Source organism: Lissotriton vulgaris, chromosome 10, assembly GCF_964263255.1.
Source record: "Lissotriton vulgaris chromosome 10, aLisVul1.2, whole genome shotgun sequence".
Lineage (NCBI taxonomy): Eukaryota > Metazoa > Chordata > Amphibia > Caudata > Salamandridae > Lissotriton > Lissotriton vulgaris.
The window spans coordinates 56,639,842-56,662,344 of NC_141698.1; the positions used below are offsets into that span (position 1 = coordinate 56,639,842).

At 46.8% G+C, this 22,503-nt stretch overlaps 1 protein-coding gene across 2 annotated transcripts in view; it reads left to right on the forward strand.

The window, feature by feature from the left end:
* Nucleotides 1-22,503, forward strand: part of COG7 (component of oligomeric golgi complex 7) — a 199,680-nt gene that overhangs the window by 145,533 nt on the left and 31,644 nt on the right. For both annotated transcript variants that reach the window (XM_086940442.1, XM_086940443.1), the window contains exons 13-15: nt 377-563; nt 6,449-6,589; nt 16,145-16,228. In XM_086940442.1, the coding sequence (XP_086796568.1) occupies nt 377-563; nt 6,449-6,589; nt 16,145-16,228 (412 nt within the window). The remainder of the gene's footprint in view (nt 1-376; nt 564-6,448; nt 6,590-16,144; nt 16,229-22,503) is intronic.

Consider the following 22,503-nt stretch of genomic DNA (forward strand, 5'->3'; position numbering starts at 1 on the left):
ACTGAGTAAAAACAATTTGCTTTCTGAGAATGCAAACCATGTCTAGATCACTTCAAGCAATGTGTCAGTAAGGGAGTCTGCCACACTCTGCAAGGTTTGCGCCGATCAAGGCACATGTCGTTCGTTGGCATGGCAGGCATGGATGATTGTGTTATGATAATCCTAGTTTTAACACGTGTACACAAGGTTTTAAGAGTATAGGAGGGTCTAATGAGACTGGCCAGCGATTGGATGAAAACAAGTGTGCACTGAAGTTAAGTTCTATGCCCAGCTGCTAAGAAAGCATGATTTTATTTGTCCTTGTTGCAGAGTGCAAGGTGTGCTACTGTTCCTAAATACATTTCAGTTGTCAGTTTCTTTCTTTGCATGTGTTTAGGATTTTGGCCACTGCTGGAAAGTACCTTTCGGATTCCTACAGCCCCCGCAGCCTGACTGGTATTCAGGAAGTCAGTGCCTCAGACAGGAAGAGCACAGCCAAAAACCCTTGGCAGGAATACAACTACCTTCTGAAGGAGAATCCATCTGAGTATGGCAGTCTGATGGAAACCCTGTACACCTTAAAGGTGAGAACCTCACTGACCGCAGACTGTTGGAGGCTGGAAAGAGTCCAGCTCTGCTCCCCTCATCCTTGCTATGAACGTGTTGCGTGCAGCAGGTTTAACGAAAAGTGCGGAGTACAGTCTATGTGTTGATTACTGCGCATACATGAAATCCTGAAAGCTACTGATTGCCTGGTTTTGTCAGTATCCCCTTCTCACCCAGAGGATGAGAACAGGGCCTGACATCTGCCTTAATAATTAGAGTGAGAAGAGTCTCATTATTGGAAATAAAGAGGGTGCACGTGGGAGGACAAAGCTGTGGTTTGGGGCTTATAGGTATGGCAGCAGTGTGGGTTATAAAAAGCTCTCTCTATCTTACTTCCTGTTTTTAAGTTGTGCAGTATGTTAAATCTGATCTTAGCACGGGATTGTGTGTGCTTTTGAAGATATCATTGTTTCTCACCCCTTCTATTTTCACTTCTTGTTTTTTTGTGTGTTTCTTTTTGGCCCTGTTGTACCAAGTGTTACTGAAAAGGGCCTAGGGTTGAAACGTTCTTAACAAGGCCTGTAGGAACAAGCAATTCTTAAACTCTTGGGAAGTTCAAGGGCTCTTGATCATGACCTGTGGTTATGGTTTTTTGTAAGGTGAGTTGGGTCAATCAATCAATCAATCAGTGACACTTATAAAGCGCGCTACATAGCCGTAGGGTCTCAAGGCGCTGGGGGGGGGGAGCCGCTACTGCTCGAACAGCCAGGCCTTCAGCTTCTTCCTGAAGGAGAGGTGGTCTTGGGTCAGGCGCAGGTCGGTCGGGAGGGAGTTCCAGGTCTTGGCGGCCAGGTAGGAGAAGGACCTTCCTCCTGTAGTCGCTCTTCGGATGCGGGGGACGGCGGCGAGGGCGTGGTTGGCTGATCGGAGGTGGCGTTTGGGAGCGTAGAAGTTGACTCGGCTGTTGAGGTAGCTCGGGCCTTGGTCGTGTAGGGCTTTGTGTGCGTGGGTGAGGAGGCGGAAGGTGATTCTTTTGTTGACGGGGAGCCAGTGAAGGTCTCTCAGATGTCCGGAGATGTGGCTGGTTCGTGGGATGTCGAGGATGAGTCTGGCTGAGGCGTTCTGGATCCGCTGGAGTCTCTTCTGGAGCTTGGCGGTGGTACCGGCGTAGAGGGCGTTGCCGTAGTCCAGTCGGCTGGTGACGAGGGCCTGGGTGACGGTCTTCCTGGTCTCGGTGGGGATCCACCAGAAGATCTTCCGTAGCATGCGTAGGATGTTGAAGCATGCCGAGGAGACGTTGTTGACTTGCCTGGTCATGGAGAGGGAGGAGTCCAGGATGAAGCCCAGGTTGCGTGCATGGTCTGTCGGTTTGGGTGCGGTGCCCAGGGCGGGAGGCCACCAGGAGTCGTCCCAGGCGGAGGGAGAGGAGCCCAGGATGAGGACCTCCGTCTTGTCCGAGTTCAGTTTCAGGCGGCTGGTCGTCATCCACTCGGCTACCTCTTTCATCCCTTCGTGCAGGTTGGCTCTGGCGGCGGCGGGCTCGTTGGTCAGGGAGAGGATCAGCTGGGTGTCGTCGGCGTAGGAGATTATGCTGAGGTTGTGTTTGCGTACGATGGCCGCGAGGGGGCTCATGTAGACGTTGAAGAGGGTGGGGCTCAGAGATGATCCTTGGGGGACGCCGCAGATGACTTCGGTGGCCTCTGACTTGTACGGTGGTAGGCGGACTCTCTGTGTTCTCCCGTCAAGGAAGGAGATGATCCATTCCAGCGCCTTGTCCTGGATTCCGACGTTGCTGAGGCGCCGTACTAGGGTGCGGTGGCAGACCGTGTCGAATGCCGCGGAGAGGTCTAGGAGGATGAGGGCCTCTGTTTCTCCGTTGTCCATCAGGGCTCGGATGTCATCGGTGGCGGCGATGAGGGCGGTCTCGGTGCTGTGGTTGGCTCGGAAGCCGGACTGTGAGGGGTCGAGGGATCCGTTCGTCTCGAGGAAGGCGGCCATCTGCTTGTTGACGGTCTTCTCGATGACTTTGGCTGGAAACGGGAGGAGCGAGATGGGGCGGTAATTCTTGAGGTCGGTGGGGTCCGCTGTTGGTTTCTTGAGTAGAGCGCTGAGTTCGGCGTGTTTCCAGCTCTCGGGGAAGATGGTGGTGTCGAAGGATGTGTTGATGATGTCTCGCAGGTGGGGTGCGATGACAGCGTCGGCCTTGTTGAAGACGTGGTGAGGGCAGGGGTCGGTCGGTGATCCGGAGTGGATGGAGTTCATCGTGCGGATGGTGTCTTCGGTGCTGATCGGGGTCCAGGCGTGGAGAGTGGTGGTGGGGGGTGGTTGTTCGGTCATGGTGTGCGTTGGTTGGTTGTTGAAGCTGTTGTGTATGTCCGCGATCTTGTTGTGGAAGTATGAAGCCAGGGAGTTGCAGAGGTCTTGCGATGGGGTGATGTCGTTGTTTCCTGCGCTGGGGTTGGAAAGCTCTTTGACGATGTTGAAGAGTTCCTTGCAGTTGTGTGCGTTGTTGTCCAACCGGTCCTTGAATGCTGTTTTCTTGGCGGCGCGGATCAGCTGGTGGTGTTTCCGGGTGGCAAGTTTGAAGGAGGTCCTGTTGTCTGGTGTCGGTTCCCTTCTCCAGACTTTCTCGAGGGCTCGGCAGTTCTTCTTGGAGCTCTTGAGTTCGTCGGTGAACCATGGGGCTTTCTTGCTGCCGGGTCTGCTGGGCGGGGTCCTCAGTGGGGCGAGCCAGTGTTCTTCACCACAGGATTCTCTCCAGTATTTATAAAAGGTAGATGATCTCCACAAATGGGCCACACGTGACGCACATATGTTTTCTATAACAAAGCCAAAGGCAAGATTTATTTATTTCTCAATTGCTTGATTGACTGATTTATCTATTTATTTAAACATCCAATCAGCCTACTTGAAACAAAAAGTATGTTTGGCTGAAACACCACTGCAAAACATTACATAGAGAAAAATAAAAAGAACAGGAAATTGCGCCCTAATTAACTTAATAAATAAACAAAATAAACAAATATAACTTTATTTCAGCAAAGCCATAACAGTTTCCAATAAAATACAATAAATATACAGTTATAAAATTATAACTAATTGTACGTGAAGAAGTGGCACAAGTAGCAACCTGAAGTCGATTAAAAATAAGTTATTCAAAAGTTGCTCAGATGCAATTAAAAATAGACAGAATTCACAATTTGATAACAAGTCAAGTTCTAGTACATCACAGCAGTAAAACCAATAATAAAATCATACACATTTAATGGCAGTTCTTCTTTTCGCCCATATCAAACCCCAAAATGTTGCCACTGCACAGGCATACAGTGCAGAAGAGTCCGTTCTCAGTAGCCTCAACACGGCATAATGACTAGATGTGCCCAGTTGTTTGCAAATGGGTGCCAGCCATGCCGGCATAAGCTGGCATGCAAACAACACATGCGGCACGGTCTCAGTTTGATAGTACAGAAGGGACAGATTGTGGAATCAGATCCTGACCATTTTGCAGTAAATTATTTCAAGGGGCGTGTCAATGGAGGAACTGTACCCTGGCGCCTTTCCATCCTGCGCAGACCTCTCCTCCCTCACAATCCATGCTCACTATGAGGAGGGCCACTGTGTCGTAGGCTGCAGGATGTTATTGTTCCAATGCATTAGCCAGGCCTGCAGTGTCTCAAGTCCTGCAGGCCTCCCCAACACCCTCAGCCCCCAGGTACCCGGGCCCCTCCTGCTGCCCCCGAATATGAAGCCAACACGTTCTCACACCACCTGGCCACCACATGGATTTGTTGGGTGTCCAGAAGGGTGCGCACACTGTCCGGTCCTGCAGTGTACAAGTATTTAACAATCAAAACCTGGGGTCCCCAGTCCAGCTGAGCCACGCCCTGTGACAGCAGCCCTCTCCCCATGCGACTTCAGACCTCTGCAGAGGTCCTCTCCGGCAGGTGCACACATGAAAGCTCCAGCCTCCTGCCCATAGCAGTACACCAATGCTCCTGAATGACGACCTGAACAGACCAAGGCCATCAAAGTGACACAGCCAGAGAGAGCAGCTTAGCGCGGTGGCAGTGAGTATCCGTGCATCAACCAGAAAAGCCAACTCTCTCAGCAGCACAGACAGCTACCTACAGCCAGTCTACTGCACTACTCACTGCCTGCAGCTTGAGTGACCCTCTTCCAACACCTGGCCAGAGACACTCTCTGGCTCACCCTGGCACTGCAGGAGGACCCGCCATGGTGGCACCGGTGAGAGTCCAGCAGAGCACTGAAGTAGCGCAGTGGCTTAATGGGCAAGATAGTCTGTATTGTTCAGGTGCACATATCAGGGATTTATGGGTCTTGGAAGCGCACTGGAAACCGAGTCCAAGGGAGTGGGTGGGGGCCGGCAGAGTGTCTGTCACTGCGGGAGGCCCTGAGCCTGCCCAGGAATGTGTCTGGACACCATGTACCTGGAACTCCCGCCCTCCCACTGCAGGGCGGCTGGAAGGTTTATAGAGGTCTTTCTGGCCCACACCCCCTCCAACATGAACCTGGCATATTCGCAAAACTGTATTTTATGAGGACTAGTTGTGAGTTACTGACCTTTACTAGGTAAGCGCTCTTCAATTTCTGGTGATTTGCACCATTTTTCAGATCTTCTTAGAGTTTCTCTTTGCTCAAATGTGGGTGTCATTTCTGATATTTATGTTTCCCTCCTCTTCATTGCTTGATTTTGCTGGCGGGAAAATGTGTCGCTCATAGTTGTTGGGTGTCACTTCTAATTAAACTGAAATTATGAAAATGTCACACATAGCAATCTGAACGCTTGGCAGCTATGAATCTATTTTTAAACGCGATGTTATTTTTATCAGTGTATTTCAATTTAGAGATGTTTGAAACTTTTACAGTAGTACCTCAATTTCACTACTTCTAGCTCTAAAGCTTGGTTCACACATAGACTCGTCAGACTTCTGTGTAAGGCGCCCGTATTTAGAGAGGAAAACTATCGTGACGTCATTTTATCAGGCCTCATAAGCTGGAGATGGGCCCCGCTCTCTGCGCCCCCTGCCGGATTGAAGAGACAGCGCTAGAACTGAACTTGACGTCCTGTTTTAATTCCCCCAATCACAGCCGCCTCCTTATCTCTCCGGATCTGCTGCTCCCGGGCCGGCCCGGAGACGCGGGGCCGAGGATGGGGGCCGTCACGTAGGCCTGGGAACCCTGCCGCGCCAGTGTTGTCTCAGACATCGTGTTCCCAACGCCCGTGCAGCGCTTCACTGCACCTCGCTGCCGTCAACGCGGCTTCTTGGCAGGGCGCGCGCCGGGGAGGTTGGGGCCCCCGGTCCGAGGTCGCCCGTTCTCAGACTTCCAGCCTTCGGTCATCAGTCTCGCAGCCAAAGTACACAGCCGCCTCCTCCCGTGGTGTGTGTTTCATAGCCGGGGCCCTATCGGTGTCCGAGATGACTCAAGAGTGTGCAGGGCACGTATGGGCGGCTTCCAGCAGAGCTATCTTCGACTCAAACCTCTTAAATCAATAAATCGGTCCAGGGAAGGTAATACAATCTGTTCTCTCCACCCCGCGCTCAGGTGCATTCTGTTCTGTGCCCTTGCACCCTTTAAAGCCAGTGCTGTGGCAGCTGGCAGGCCTTTAGCCTTATTCCATCTGAACTTGCTAGAGGGTCCCCACCTGCTGAAGCCATACAGTGGAAAAAGGGGGTTCAAGAGTACAGATGGATGCAAGCATCGTCCACAATACGCTGAAAAGGGGGGTGCAATACCTACACCATGCACTTGTGCGGCCTGCAGTGCCAGGCGCTATTTCCGCGACAATGCATAATAGGACCATGCTTTACCAGCACACAGGCGCCTGGTTACCCTAAGTGATTTTGGGATCTGAGTTTCCAAAGAGATGTTTATTCACATGTTTTTTTTGTCTTTGCCCTAGGAAAAGGGAGCTGGGAATAATAACCTGTTATCCGTGCCGCGCGCGGCCCTCACACGCCAGAACCAGGTGGCCCACCAGCTGGCCTTCGACTCCGTTTTCCTGCGCATCAAGCAGCAGCTTCTCTTGGTTTCTAAGATGGAGGTGGGTATCTGCATCAAGACTGCGGTTCTCTGACCACGTAGCCACAAGAACGGCTCTGCAGGTTGGGCCCACTGCTCGCCCGTCCACACCTGTACTTTATTTATGACATTCAGCACAGAGCACACCTTGCCAGAGAGGCACACAAAACATTTTACTGCAAATGTATAGTCAAATAAAGGGCAGTGCCAGAAGGTTATATAGCCATAAAACTCACCCTGCAATTCATTAGGCGGCACTAGTTCCCGCCAGTCCTGAGCGGTCCTGTAGAGAAAGGCCTGCTACCTTCTCTACCAAGCAGTCCTGCCCTGGTGGGCCTTGGTTGCGATAACATCTTTGTGTACAAGCTCTTTGTTCCTTCATTAAGGGATGCCTGCACAGGTATTTTCTCCGCTTGGCTACCCTACATGTGTAGTCCTGTCCCAAGGGAGCTCCAAAATTCAATGGGTGACAAGAAACAACTTGATATACTGCATTTTTTGAAACTTTACTCTTCACAGCACTCCGAAAGAGGCGCCTTGAAGACTTTCTTGGGCCTCAGGCGGACTGTCTATACCAGGAGGGGGAGACTTACTGATTTAAAAAAAAAGAGCACCAGTGCAAACTGCTCATCTTCATAGCACCCTGTATCCAGAAGGAGGTGAACCAAATATGTGTTGTGTTTCTTAAGGCATAAAAGCGAGATTAAGAAAATCTGCTTTACCCGGATTAAAAAACTGGACTGGAAGGAACGAGAATGGAATCCACCCAAGCAATCTCACTTGGTTTCTCCCAGTTCAACCCTCTGCTTCCTAATCAGGGATGTTAATGTAAGCGAGGCTGAAGTACTGCGGAAAGCAGACCCACTTGTCCTGAGTCTCCCCAAACCACTGCTTCAGCCGCAGCTCACAAAGTGAAGGGGGAGGGGGCAGCAGGAGGTTGAGAGCAATGGTTTCAGGACACACAAATAAATACAAATCCTAGGACTGCCACCACCTCGCTTAACCTATAATCACCAGAGGAAACCCATTAAAGAGGGATTCCCTTCATACTCTTTACCTGTACACTGTGAAATAAACAGCTTGTGCGTAATGTTGTCACCACATTAAAGTGTGCTCTGAATGACCCGGTTACTGCGGCATGGATAACCACATTTGCACAGCTTTCTCTGTTTCCCTCCGGCAGCGCAATTTCTTTTGTTTCTGATGTTATCTTTCCAGTAACTAAATAAGTTGCATCTTCCACTGTGTTAAGCAACACTGACATTACATAATTCAATGCCTGCAGTGGTGAACCCTCTGTGTGCCCTGCCTCTAGCAACTCCTTGTTCCCCGCATGGGTTGCACAAATTGGGAACTTATCCTGTCGGTTAATTTGGTTGTTCAGAGCAGCCGGAGTGCCATGCTGTCCTTTATGGAAGCATCTGCAGCAGACCTTGTCATGCACCACTGCAAAGACGGTGAGTGGCATCCCTGGGTTCGCAAACAGCCTCCTGGCGTTTCTTCCACAGAGATCCCCACTGAAGCAGAGTATGGCTTCAGCAGTCCTTGGAAGAGGGATCTTGTAGTGCCATTCAACAGCTTGCCACAAGTGCAGGGTGTCAACTGAGTTGCTACGTCATTTCCCTCATGGGTATCTCTGGCTCCTTTCAGTCTTTGGGCCCGATTCACAAAGATAAACGTAGACGTTTAGTTTAAACTTAGACCAAACGTTTAGGTTTATGAATTTGGGAATTCACAAAGGGCATTTGCGAGTACTATCTTTATGTCTGAACTTGGGCGGAGATCCACCCTTAGTGCGGACATAAAGATAGAACTCGTAAATACCCTTTATGAATTCCCATAGTCGTAAACGGAAACGTTTGGTCTAAGTTTACCCTTGTGAATTGTGCCCTATGTGCTTTAATCTATTGCAGAGTGCAAGTGTTGGCAGGCACTGCAAGAGACACCTGGGCTGTACCACTGCATGTTATGTATAGGTCAATCCTGTGGGTCTGGGTACTATTTATTTTATGTCTGAGTCCCAGTGAGGTCCTATGTATAAAAACACTTAAGCAAGAGATAATTCATTCCCACCTACAGGATGTTAAGCATGTTCTTATGTTGGGTCTCTTGCCTCTTGTATGATAAGTCTATCCCCCAGCACAGGTCTTCCTAAACATATTTCTGTTTGTAAAGTTTCACTCGCAGGAGCACACCGTCCTGCTTTTGGAAATGAGTACAGTGTCCCCGCTCTTTGTGGAGTTTGATTGTTGTGGTGATTGCAGGCAAACAGAGGTGATGGCAGATCTGGGATTTGTGTTTATTTGCATGCCTGTGTATGTCCTGAAACCATTGCTCTCGACCTCCTGTTGCCCTCCCTTTATCTCCCGCCCTCTTCACTTTGCAAGCTGTGGCGGAATCAGAGCTTTGAGAAAATCAAGAACCAATGAGTCTGTTTTTCGGAAGTACTCCGGCCTCTGCCCCCCTGTTCACATTCTTTCACCCCCTTCTAGGGATCAGCAGTTAGAGTTGGGACAAACCATGTGGGATTGTTTGTGTATTTTCTTTTCTCTCCTTTATGTCCTGTGTTTTTAACCAAGGTGAAAATTATGCCTTAAGGAACACAGCATATCTTCACTTCCTTTTGGATACTGTGTTCTGTGAAGTTGAGCAGCGTATACAGGAGTTTTTCATCAGAAAGTCCACCTTTGGACAGTCAATCTTGGTGCTCGGTAAGTCTTTGAGATGCCTCTACCCGAGTGTTGCAGGAAGGAGTAAGAAGTTCTCTGGTTTGACCTGTACAGACTAGCGTTTATCACCCTGCATTTCTGTTTTCTACAGACATAAGGGCAAGCCTTTATCTGTTTGGGGAAGTGTAGTTGTCTCCCTGGAGAGAAAGGAGGACATCTTGGTAGGCCAAGAATGTCTGGTTGAATCACTGCTCACAAGTGAGGTATGGTGAAGGCACGCCTAAGTTTATCAGACTCAACAGCCCCATGTAGCGACCCATTCCTGAAGATCTGGAAGCCAGGTTTTAATTGCCACCAAGTGCAAGCAGCAAACAGCAAACAGCTGGGAGTACTTTACTCTCCATCACTTGGTTGGTTTTGGCAACCCTGGTCCTGTGTAACTTACATGTGAGAAGGAACATTCATTGTTTCCAGAGACCTAGACAGATGGGGCTCCTACATTGTCATGGTTTCCCATGTGGTTATCTGAAGATCAGAGTAGGACCTAGAGCATTGCAATTTCCATGTTTCCCACCCGGAAGAATATGCAGTTCCAAATGTCTGTAAGATTCAGTCCACCTATTATCACTGTAAAGGTGCATTCGGTGCAGATTGTGTGCAGGATGCCTTCGCCATTAGGAGTGTGAGCGGCACAGTTTATCTGATGGACAGTTTTGCTATGCTTGGTGTGCCAACAGTTCCTTACCTTTACTCCTTTCCACATGAAAATTTCTCTTGTGCCAGTTGCTTGGACAATCGCTGCAGTGCCTGGTTAGGCAACGCTATGCCCATTGTTCCTGTGACTCATTCATGATTCATGTATGAGCAGTGCCCGTTGTGCAATACATACTGTTTTTACACCAAGAAGGAGCACACTTATTGCCTGTACCTCTTTTTGGGAGCTGTACCATGGTTTGGAGCACAAGTATTGCTCTTTTTCTTGTGTGAGCAGTGGTCTGCCACTGATGTTAAGAGTGGCCGGTCACTGGTGTATGAATAGCGCTCTGTGTCTGGTATGAGTGAAGCTTGCACTGCCTGACGTGTCAGCAGTGTGCTCCTGTGTGTTGTGTGAGCAGCATCTTTTTCTTGGTTTGAGCATCAATTCATCATATCCCAGGTGTGTAAGCAATGTCCTATGCATGGTTTGTAGGAATGCCATTTGCCTGTTGTTATGAATAACATTGCAGTGACATTCTGCATACTTACTATGGTTGCTGGGCCTGTTGTTTGAGCAGTAACCCTGTAGATGCTGTATGAGCAGTGCATTTGTGAATGTTGTGCTATCGGTACCTGTATGGAAGCAAAGCGAGAAGTTCCCCACTGGGTGTTGTGCAAGCAGCAACTGAAAGGTATTCCTTTTAAAGGATACTGCTAACCGCAGATTCCTCACGTTTTGAATTCCATCAGATGCAACACTGGATCTGGAAACTCTTGCTTTCGTTTGCCAATAGGTGGCACCGTTGGACTTCCCATTGGCTTTGTCCGTCTCTGGACGTAAAGATGCAGAGTTGTGTAATAGTGTCACCCCTGTGTGCTGATTTGAATTGTTTTTTTATGCCCTCTTCGACGTAGATCTGGAGCTCTACTCCCAAACTTTGTTGGTGCATTAACAACTTTAAAAGTTACAGTCTTCTATGGATGTCTCCTGCACAGTCAACAGGCTTCAAACCATGGCACAAATGCTGGAAATTGATGTCGGCTTTGAATCCACCTGATGTCTGCCTTTGGGGTCTCAGATTCAACCAGGATTCAAATTCATATCAGAAATGTTCTTTTATGCACCCTAAGGCTATCGGACAGGAGGAGGAGTTGTATGTTGGACAGCTAACGCAATGACCCCTTTTCAGGTCACGGACCTGTTCCCACTGCAAGACCTAGTCTCAGTCAAGGTTTCCTGTCCTCTATTAAGTCTAAGATGAAGTCTTATAGGCAGTCTAAGGACAAATCATGTCGCAAACCCTAGAAGTCCAGACAGGAGACATCTCCCTGATGCTCCTGTTCCAGGGAGAGGTCTTGTTGTCAGCACATTAAAGACCAGATTCCATGCCAGTCAACTAATATTGACCCCATTCCACCCCGAATGTACCAGCACACCCCCATTCTGTACCAGGCAAGGGCCTTCAAGGAGGTAATGCAGCAGCCTTTCTGGGAGAATCTGGTCCCCCGGGGCGCTTTCAGGCCCTGTGGTTTCACCTAGCCTCCACCAGTTGGCCTTATGTCTGGAGGTCCTTCCCCAACAGTGGCTTACCCAATCAGGACCTGCACCTTTGCTGAAGCCCATGCCAGTTCCGGCCAGGCCATTGCTGACCCCTGTTCCAGTAGCGCCGAACGCAGAGCTAAGCTTGGCTAGGTTACGGCCTGTGTCTCATTGTGGGATTATCAAGGCACAGCCCACTGTGTTGGAGGGCTGTATTTCTGTGCCTTTGTCTCAAGGCCAGTGTTTCTGGTGATTGAGGCCTTAGATGCCAGACTCAGATGCAATGCAGTATGTTGTTGTTGTTCCATATGACCAGTTGATGCTGAATAGGCCAATCCTTTTGCCCTCACACTGTACTAATGAGGAACTAGCTTTCAAAATGCAAGTGGGCTTGATACCTCGCCAGAGATGGAACTGGACTTCCCTCCCCCCTCTGCAGAAAGAGCCTTTTTCGCTGTGGTGATAGGCAGGACAGCAGAGGTTCTGCCAACAATTAAAACTAAGGCTAGTCTGTTTACTGAAATTTGCAACTTGGACCTTCTGAGCCTTTACCACCATTCAATAAAGCCCTGACAGATACTTTGGCCTTGATTTGTGCTAAGCCCTGCTCTGCCCCATGGATTGGTTGATGTAAACGTGTGCATCCCAGACCTGTCCCAGGTGACCCAGCCTTCTTGATGCAGCACGTAAAGTCTTGTAGTGCAGGCTTCAGTCGGCCAAGTAAACTTTGTAGATGCACTTTCTACTGCTCCCCCTCATAGAAAGTCTAAACACAATGATGCACATGGCAAAAAAGGGTTCTCTGCCAGTTTTGCTTTACGATCGTGAATTGTGGCCTTCTTCATGGGTAGATTCAGCCACGCCCTGTTTGGCAGGGCGAGCTGGCTCTTGTCTACTCTTCCAGAGAATTTTAGAACTATCTTTGCTCAAATGGTTCATGACTGGCAGAATGCAGCTAAATTCATTTTGATTGCCGGATTGGATACTACAGGTGTTGTAGGCTATGTTGCGGACACTGGTGTGGCGATTCATCACAACTCGTGGATGTGTACCACAAGTTTCTTAGGAGATGTGCAAACATCCCTCTTGGATATACCTCTTGATAGCTTCAGGTTGTTTGGAGAAAAGGTGGATTCAGTCTTAAGGACAGCAGTGCTACAATCTGCTGCATGGGCTTGCTCCCTCTGCTATGCTAATTCCCTCATCACAACCAGATGGTCGGGGGCTGCTCCCAGGGCCTGGCTGCCATCTCACCCCTTGCAGCAGCCTGTTCAGTCCTTTTAAGGCTTCACTGGGTATGGGGGATTGGAGGTAACGGGGCTAGAGGACAGGGACCAACAACGTGGCAAGTTTTCCCTTGCCGCCTCCAGGCCACTCTGATTCCCACTCCAGTCGTCACCTATAACAGGCGAGGGTTAGAATTTGTTTTACCTGCTTAATTGGGATGTGGTTACCTGCAAGTTGCCAGTCGTGGTTACACTCTTCCTTTTGTGTGAACCTACTCTGCGGTTCCTCCTAGTTTCCTCAAACCACAGCAGAACATGCCTCTTTCCTTGCCAAAGAGGTTCGGTCATTGCTGGCTGAAGGAGCAATAGAGAGGGTCTTGGGGAATGAGGGGTTGCAACATGTGCTATTCCTGCTACATCTTGATTCCCAAAAAAAGACGGTGGGCTCAAATGAATTTTGGGCCTCAAGTTCTTGAACACCTTCCTTCAGATGATGATTCTAGTCCAGGTCTTGTCTGCCCCAGATCTGCCCTAGGATGATGTGCTCGGACTTGCAGAATTTATACTTTCATTTACCCATTCTTCAGTCCCAAGGGCGTTTCTCCACTTTTTTGTGGGGAAGAAACACTTTGAGGTCACCACTCTGCCATTATACTACATGTCCACCCCACCAGGTATTTACAAAGGTGACTGCGGTGGTCGCACCCCACCTTCATTGGTCTGGAGTGTACGCATTCCTATACTTTGACGACGGGCTCTAGAAGGTGTGCTTGTTAAGGTCAGTTGTAACCTTCTGCATGAGACCATCTCACTTTTATCTTCCGTGAGGTTCTCTATAAATGAGTCGCAATGCCCCCTTCGGCCAGTGCAGAGGATTCCATTACTAGGAGTCATTCTGGACACAGTGGTGTTCAAACCTTTACCGCCTCAACAGCGAGTCCAGGACATTCAGGATATAATCTTAGTGTTTCAATCTTAGTCTTTTGTTTCTGCTTGGATGGTTCTGAGGCTGCTTCGTCCCCTCACCTTGGACACCCTCCTGGTGCCTCATGTATTTAGGAGCAGGGGCACCACATCAGTCTTTTGGAGATGCTTATCATTAGATTGGCTCTCAGGTCCTTTCTACAGTCCATCAAGGGCAGTTGCGTGCAAGTTTGATTCAGCAAGACCGATATGTGGTACTGCAAAAAACAGGTCAGTGCGTGCTCTGCCAGAAAGCTCTGAGGCCATGGCGCAAGCAGAACCGTGAGGGAAATTCGTTGACTGTCTTTCATCTGGCAAGGTCCCGGAATGCCAAAGTGGACAAGCTCAGCAGATGCTTTCTAGCAAACCAGAATTGGCATTTGCACTGGGAGTATTCAACACATCTTCAAAGCGTCCTTTCCTAGTGCGGTGCGCCTTGGGTAGATCTTTTTGGTATTGCAGAGAATTCTAATTGTTCAGCCTCTGAAGGTCAGAAGGGTCCAGGCTCAGTTTATCCTGATAGCCACAGACCGATCTCGGAGAACCAGGTACTCCAACCTGCTGAGTCTAAGCATCTGCCCCCATTATATCGGTCTCTTCAGGAGGACCAGCTTTCCTAAAAACAGGTCCATATGCTGCACCCAAACCTGCGCCTACATGCATGGAGATTGAGCAAATTTAGCTGAGTGGATTCGATCTGCCTGAGACGCTTTGGATGTCATCCTGGGATCTTCTCACCTACCCACAAAGTCAATATATTCTGGACGATAGGTAAAGTGTATGGCCTGATGAGAATCCCATCGGGTTAATCCACTGCAAGCTAAACTCTCTTATGTACTTCTCTAGTCTGACTAGGCACCGTCACAGGTTATTTGCTTGCCCTTTCACCCTTTTTGCATTTACCTAGGCAGACCTCCCTGTTCAAGTCATCAGTTGTGATGCTTTTTTTTCTCTAAAAGGGCTTCTGTACACGTCTCCTCCTGTTCCTTAATTTGGTACTTAGATTTGCATGCTTTTCGAGCCTATGCACAACTGTTCTTTGAGGTTATGGACTGTTAAAACTGTCTTCCTCATTACAGTTACTTCTGAGCGGGGTGTCAGTGAACTGCAGCCACTGCCTGTGCAATCTTCTTCATTCTGGACAGCCTCGTAATTCGGAGTCAGACATCATTTTTGCGAAAGGTGGTATTGTTGTTCTCTGTGGGCAAGTCCATCTTGCTCTCCACTTTCCTCTCTCTACTCTGCCACCTCCCTCACATGAGGAAGAGAGGCTGCCGCATTGGGCCCCGAAAAGACCCTTAACTTTCATATCGATCAGGAGCACATAGTGGATGACCAACTTTTTGTTGGGTTCCCTAGTGCTAAGAGGCTAGAGGTTGTCCTAAAACTGGGCCTATCCAGATATATTGTTCTTTGTATGAAAAATGTTGTGCCTATGCCATAAAGGTGAATCCCATTCTACTAGAGCTAAGCCTGCCACTACGGCCTTGGCTTGGGTTGTTCGGGTGGCTGCCTGGGCATCCATTACCAATTCACCAGGCATTATCACCTAGAATCTGAGGCCAGGAGAGAGAACCATTTTGCCTTCTTGGTCATGAAAGATTGGATGGTATAGGGCCATCTCATCAGACCCTCTACCTTTTGGGAGGTTCTACTTCAAAAAGGTGAGGAATCTGCTGTCAAAAGTATTAACCGGAAGAAAAAGTTACCTTGGATAATGCTGTTTCCGGTGAAAGCTCTAGCCATTGCTGATTCCTTACCGACCCACCTTCCAGTTCTGTGGAGTGAACGTCTTATGTATTAATAAGGTTCCATGTTAGATACTGCCCAGGCAGAGCTCTCAATATGCTGCTGATGCTTTAGGTCTAAGGCGGTGGAATGCTTATTGTGAACTGACAACTGTACCCAGTGGTGGTGCCTATATACAGCTCCGCACCATCACTTCCAGATGTGAGGTGAAGTCAAATCAAAGTCTGATGGTGCCATGTGTTGCCGCGCGGGAGCAGTTGCAAAAACGTTTCTGGGTCTCTTCTGGAACCCTGGGTAATTCAAAAGGTGAGAAATCTGCAGTTAAATGCAAAATCCAGCAGATAGAACATTATCAAAGTCGGGTAACATTTTCTTTACAGTAGAGACCTGTCAGATCCATCCAGAAATGTGGATGATGCTTTCTACCTGACTCTGCTATGTATTCAAGTAGGCATTAGGTGAGTGCTCCCAACATAGGCTGTCTGTTTATCCCCACTCCATGAATTGTCACTTCCCATGCTTCAGTGTTGATTTTGCTTTTGTTTCTCCAGTTTATCTTTGCTCTTCTCCAGGAAGGATTATATTGCAGTTGATCATTTATAATACCAAGAGATCAAGCTGCCTGTGCACATACCTCTTACCTACCTCTGCAGAATGTTACTGTGCAGTCCATGCTGCTTGTCTTTTCGTTAATAGACCAGCGATTCTGACCTCTCTCCTTTGCTTTTGCCCAGTGCTGGAGTTCTACTGGGACCGGCGAAACCCTGACTGATGACCTGCCCACCTTCAGCCTGACACCTCTGGAGTACATCAGCAATGTAAGAGGCACCCGCAATCTATCCATAGTTCATCAGAGAAGAGTCTGCCTGTCAGTCCAGAATCTCAGAAGTGTGTCCCAACAGTAAAAGGCGCCTTGAGTCGCCTTACCCTAGATGTGTCTGGACTTTTCTGGGGTAATGAAGTCCAACTTAGCAAATTCATGGGTATACATTTCAGTACTTGCTATTGATTTTATATGTTTTGTATGATGTTATGCATTTTCTTTTGCCTTTTCCCTTTTGCTACACGTTGCATTGCCTTCACTTCCAATTCACACAACCGCTAACCATGCACACCTTCCACTTCTACAGATCTCATACGTATTTCACTTCCTCAGAACATGCATGCATAGCACATTCCTATATGTATCCTGCACCTACTGAGGATACGCATATGGGCACTTTACATTCCTTCATATTATGTACATGCGTAGCCTGCATGCTTCTGAATCCTGCTACTACTCTGCTACTTCAAAAAGCATATGTGCATCCAGAACGCTTTCAGATCCTACAGTCCTTCACATACTACTCTATGCGGCTTGAACTATATTTGACCATACTCATGTTTATCAAGTGGTGTTTCAGACCATGAACATGTAGACAATGTCATTTCTCCAGATTTTGGACATTTGTGACTTGCATTGGTTAAAGCCTGATATGTTGATTAGATCAAGTCTGCAACATGTGCAACATACGCCCTTCAGATCCTGTACATCTCCTTGTTATGGTATGTTATAAAGAACTTCTAAAGCGCACGCTCACCGAAAGGTTTCTTGGAGTTGAGAGCACCAGCAGCAGAGTGAAGAAGCATTTAATCGTGGGCTTGTCTGAAAAGCCAAGTTTTTAGCAGGGTTCTGAAATGCTCGCAGGAGTCTTATGTTGTCTGGGAGAGAGTTCCAAACTACAGGAGCCAGCACAGCAAACCTGGTTCCCACCAGTCTTTTCCTATTGAATTTTGGGGCTTCTAAGAGATTGAGGTGTGCAGATCTGACATTACGCCTGGGGAAATAGTTCTGTATCCTGGTGGACACAAAGGTGGGCCTTTTACCATTGCAGATCTTAAACATAATACATCCCATTTCAAACAGGGTTCTTTGTGCAGCTGGGAGCCAGTGCAGTTTATTTAGCAAAGGTTTAGTATGGCAGTATCTAGGTTGTTGCTAGACCAATCCGACGGCTTGGTTTTGAACAAGCTGCAGTCTTTGGCTCAAACCTTTACGAAGACCTAGGTAAAGAGTGTTAGCGTAATCAGTATGGGATATCACAAGTGTGATTACACTCTGGATGATGGCCTCAACAGAGAAGAATTTCCTGATTTGTTTCATTTTGCGGAGCTGAAAGAAGCTGGAAGAGGTCACTGCTCCAATCTGGGGTTTCTTTGAGAGGTCTTCATCAACAAGTATGCCGAGGCTCTTGACTGATTTTTTGGGAATGAGAGGGAAGCCTAGGTCCTGAGGCCAAAAGGAAGAGCCCAGCAATGCAGTTTGTTTTTGATCAGCGCCACCTCAGTTTTGTCAGAATTCAGTTTTAGTTGATGACACTCCATCCAGTCCCGGATAAAGTATCATAATGTTCTTGAAGAATTCTATAGATTTTGCAGTATCCTCCAGGTTGAACACTAGCTGCATGTCATCAACAGTTTTATATTTTTACTTTTTGCCTTTGTAGGGAGTTTACTAACTTAACAGCCCATTCTGCATTCTATTAGGCATTGCACACAAGAAATGCATTCATAATAGTACATTGACTAACAGCATCATTTGAAGCATTCTTATAAACACCACACCGAGAAAATGTCATTTTGAGATAAAGTGCTCTTATGATTTTTCTGTGTCAACAAGCAAGCCATTAACATGGGACAGAGTGTAGTGCCCAGTAAAGGACAATGCTGATTTGCCCCTTTTTGCATATGAAGCAGGGTGCAAGCCTGCTACCTACGAAGGGAGATATACATTTGAGTTAGATTTAAGGCAGGCGATTGTGTGCAGTGTGAATGTTACCGTCTAAGTAATTGCCCAGGGGCTGTCAAGGAAGGCACGAGTTGATTGACTCTGCTCCGCCTCACTGCAGGAGTGAACTGTTCTTATGGGAGATGTGCCAAATATTCCATTAAAGTGTTCAAGTGGCAGCTGGCAGGCTTGAAGAATCAGACACTGGGTGTAACATAAGAAAGTGTGGCAGTGCATGTGGTTATTTAACAAATTAAATTTAATTTATAAAGTTTTATATAGCGCGAACTTGATCCCGAAGGATATCGGAGCGCTTTACAATTTGAGTCAATTAAATAACTTCCCACCCTATTTCCCTATAAACCCCCAGCCCTTTATGGAACTAAAAATGCAAAATTGGAACAAATAAATGTAATAACCACTAACATTTTTACACAGATAATAAAAGCAAATCTTATACCAAAAATACATGCATCACACACATACAAAATAAATAGAAACATAATTACATTAATACAAAATCGATATTTTTACCATCTATATTTTTGCAAACGATATTAAACACTTCAATATTTTTTACATCTTTTCTAATTCTGTAGATCCTACTGAATCATTTTAGAGATGGACGTTTTCCTTACTGCAGCTGATGCGTATCTTTTATAAATGTCCACACTGCATCTACCCACCTCTGCCCTTTTTCATTCCACTGGCTGTCTGTATTTGGACCCAGTGTTGAGAAACCTGAATTGACTACTGTATCAAACTAATTCTCTTTAGACCATGACCATCTCTCATTTATATTCTTTCAAAAACATTTACTTTTCTTTTGTGACTATGTTTTCTAGCAGCTTTTCTTGCTTTTGGCATTAAAATGTGTTGGTGCTTTTCTCATATGTAAAGTGGAGTAGGCACCGATGAGAGGTTGTGCACTTCTGTAGTAAGTAGCTATTGTTGATGGCTACAGGTGTCATACCTCAGAAAGCTCTCTGTCCTTCCTTTTGCTTCATATGCCCATGAAAAGTAGAAGCCATGGCATTTGCCAATAATGGCGGAGGACTACAAAATTGATGTGCCATATATCTTGCTAGTGTTGTGGATATTCTGCATACACAGAACTATGTGCAGGAAAACAGGACCTCGGTGCATAGGGGTTGTAGCTTCATATCACCTTAGTACCCAAAATCCTCAAACCGACTAGCTATAGTGTGTCATTCGTTCTCCTACATAATCACGAAGCTACAAATGATTAGACAACCCAGAAGACATCACTCCCGACTCTCAGGAATCGCGGTAGCAAGACATACCCTTTCGCTCACTCACTCATACTTGTCCACAATAAGGAAGGTCAGAGTCACTATCTAGTTAAAATTCTTTATTTTAACTATTGTGCTCTATAATGCAGTATACGAGCCACTACCAGCAGCAAAATGCATAAACCTAAAACAGTTAGCAATGTTACAATACTATAGAATATAAAGGGGATGTAATCATACACAGCCAGTGGAAAAAGGGCTATAAGGCCTAACCACCCTCCCCATTGGTAAGTTGAGGTTTATTATATAAAGGAAGATCTCTGAGATTTGTAGGCAGACCCCATACCTTAGAGCCTAGATGGAGGGTTTACATCATAGGAACAGCATAGCTCTTCTCCAAGGAAGGGTCTCTCTCCAAGTTTGTGTGAACAACATAAATCCCCGTAATATCAAAGAACGAGCTTTCCAGCAGTGCAGCTGTGTTTAGCATGTTTTGTCTAGGTGCTAGGGACTGACCAGAACAGAATAACAAGGGGCATGTTTATCGACCTTGCACATCGTGTTCAGACTAAACTCCAGGAACAAGCAGAGAACGCAGAAAGCAGACAGTGCTCATGTGAAAGGCACAAACAGAGTCTTGCAAAATAAAGTAATGTAGTAACGTGCACAAAAGCAGCATCATGGCCGCAGAGCTCATGCTAACTTAGCAATGTTGAGAACGACCGTAACGGCTATATAACAATAGGTCACTGATTCAATAAAACCAAGATTAATTTGCCCCACACTCTTTATTTATGGGGGCTTGCCTCATCAGTATTGGTAATTCCGCTGAAGAAGTTGCTGCTCTCCAGTCGCTTTGGAAACCTAGAAAGGTTATGCCCCCCTTAGGGGTGGCCATGGTTGGTAATCCAGACTGGAGACTTGCCAGATGTCGCAGAAGCCAACTTGAATCTAAATAGGAAACATGTATATGCACAGTGGACTTACTTTGAAAATTTAGGCCAATGCCACACTTGTTGGCTTGGCATCCAATGAATAAGTAAGACATTTATTTATTTTCTGGTTTTAAATTGATGCAAACAAGGCCCAGCAGTGTATCATTGTGTCTGACAGTATTTTTATGCATTTTGTTTTAATGCTATACGAGATAGCTTCACCATTTAGAAAGTTTGTGACTTTGAAACGTGGCTAGGTCAAACCTTGCGCAATGCCATTATTATAGTCCGGATACCAATAATATCTATAGGGTGCTCGAGGGAACAGCTAGGTGACGGAAACCCACGTATCCAAAAATCCTCTGTTACCAAAGGTACACAAAGAACAAATATAAAACAAGATCCTGTTCCGGAGCAAAAGGCAAATGAGTAATCAAAGTCATATCATCAGGAAGTCAGTCCAAGAAAGTATCAGTCCAAATCTTGTGTGTTAGTATTCTTCTTTATTTTCCCATCCTGTCCACAACCATAGATGTATTTTTTTTTGTGTCCTCATTTGCCTTACCCCCTAACTTGGAGATGCCAGACACCTTACGTGTTCCTGACCAAGAGAGAGAACCATGATATGATACCCATCTCTGGTTCCGGAACCCGAAATGTTTTACTGGTGGAAGAAAAGTCCCACAAGGATGAGGGGTTTTAAGATCTTGCGCTGACTCCATCTAGGTATGTTTCAACCTGTAGGACCAACAACCGTATCAAGCCCAGACCCGGTCCAAGGAGTAATGATGGCATAATCATAGGACCCGGGGAAAAAAAAAAACCCGGAACACTATCTCCACTGTATCAACAGATCCCAAAAGGCCAAGTTACGATTGTTGCCAGCTCTGGCCATGTCCACCTTTGATGTTTCGTATAAGGACGTGAGCCAGTCCGAGTATAATGGAGCAGATTTCTCCACCCACCGTATGCAAATCTGCCTTCTTGCCAAAAAAATGGCATAGAACAAAAAGGCTCTCGCCTTGCCAGAAATGCTGTCCTCTAAGCCAAAGATGATAAGTGGAAATGAAACTACTAATGATGTATTCAAGATGGAATTCAAGGTAGCCAAGACTTCCTCCCAGAACCGGCCGATGTTAGGGCATTCCATAAACATGTGAATGTCTGAAGCTTCTAATAAATTGCATTTATTACATTTCTTGTCTGGGAGAAATTTGGAAAGTCTTAGCGGTGTTAAATATGCCCGATGGGCTGTGAACAGATGATTACGCCTCAACCATGATGGCTTCACCACTTTATAGAGGAGCGCAAAAGATCTTAACCATATCTCCTCACACTGAAAGCCAGTTGCCTCTCCCCACAGTTCATCTGGAAGAGTAAACTCCCCATCGGTTTCTTCCTGCAGCTGCCAGTACCAGAAGGCCACCTCTTTGCCACCCCTTGGTCTTTCTAATAACAGCTGATCCAGGGAGCTTGCTTTCCCCAAAGTGTACATCTTTGCACCGCTGGGCTCTCCCCCAGCTTTCCAGCTGGATGAATTTAAATCTAGAAAATGCTGAACCTATACGCTCATGTAGTTCATCCCAAGGTAATATCGCTCCATCCGCCATTAGCTCTCCCCATCTAACAATCCCAGCCTCCTCTAATGGGGAGGACAAGCTGTCCCTAAGGCACACCGGTAAACCCGGGGAGTCCCATATGGGAGCGAAATCAGAATAATAGGACAGGCCCAATCTTCTTCTAATGGCTAGCCAAACCCTAGCCCATGACTGTATAATTTTTAGCCTTATTTTCTTAAAAAATATTTGGCTCCCAAACTTATATAGAAATCCATCAGCTGGTAGATTTGCTCCGGATAACATGGCTTTATATATTGTCCCTTCTGGAAGATTAGATGGTGTTTTTAGTAACATCCTAGAATAGCACAGCTGAAAGGCCCATGCATAGTAAACTAAGTCCGGTAGGGCAAAACCCCCTTTTCCCTTCTCCTCCTCAACTTCTTCCATGCAATTCTAGTGGATTTATAATTCCAAATAAAGGAGTTAATCTCTCGCTGACACCTGTCCAACATCTTCACATCAAACCCCAAAGGAATAGCGCCAAAAATAAATATATACTTAGGTAGGATAGACATTTTT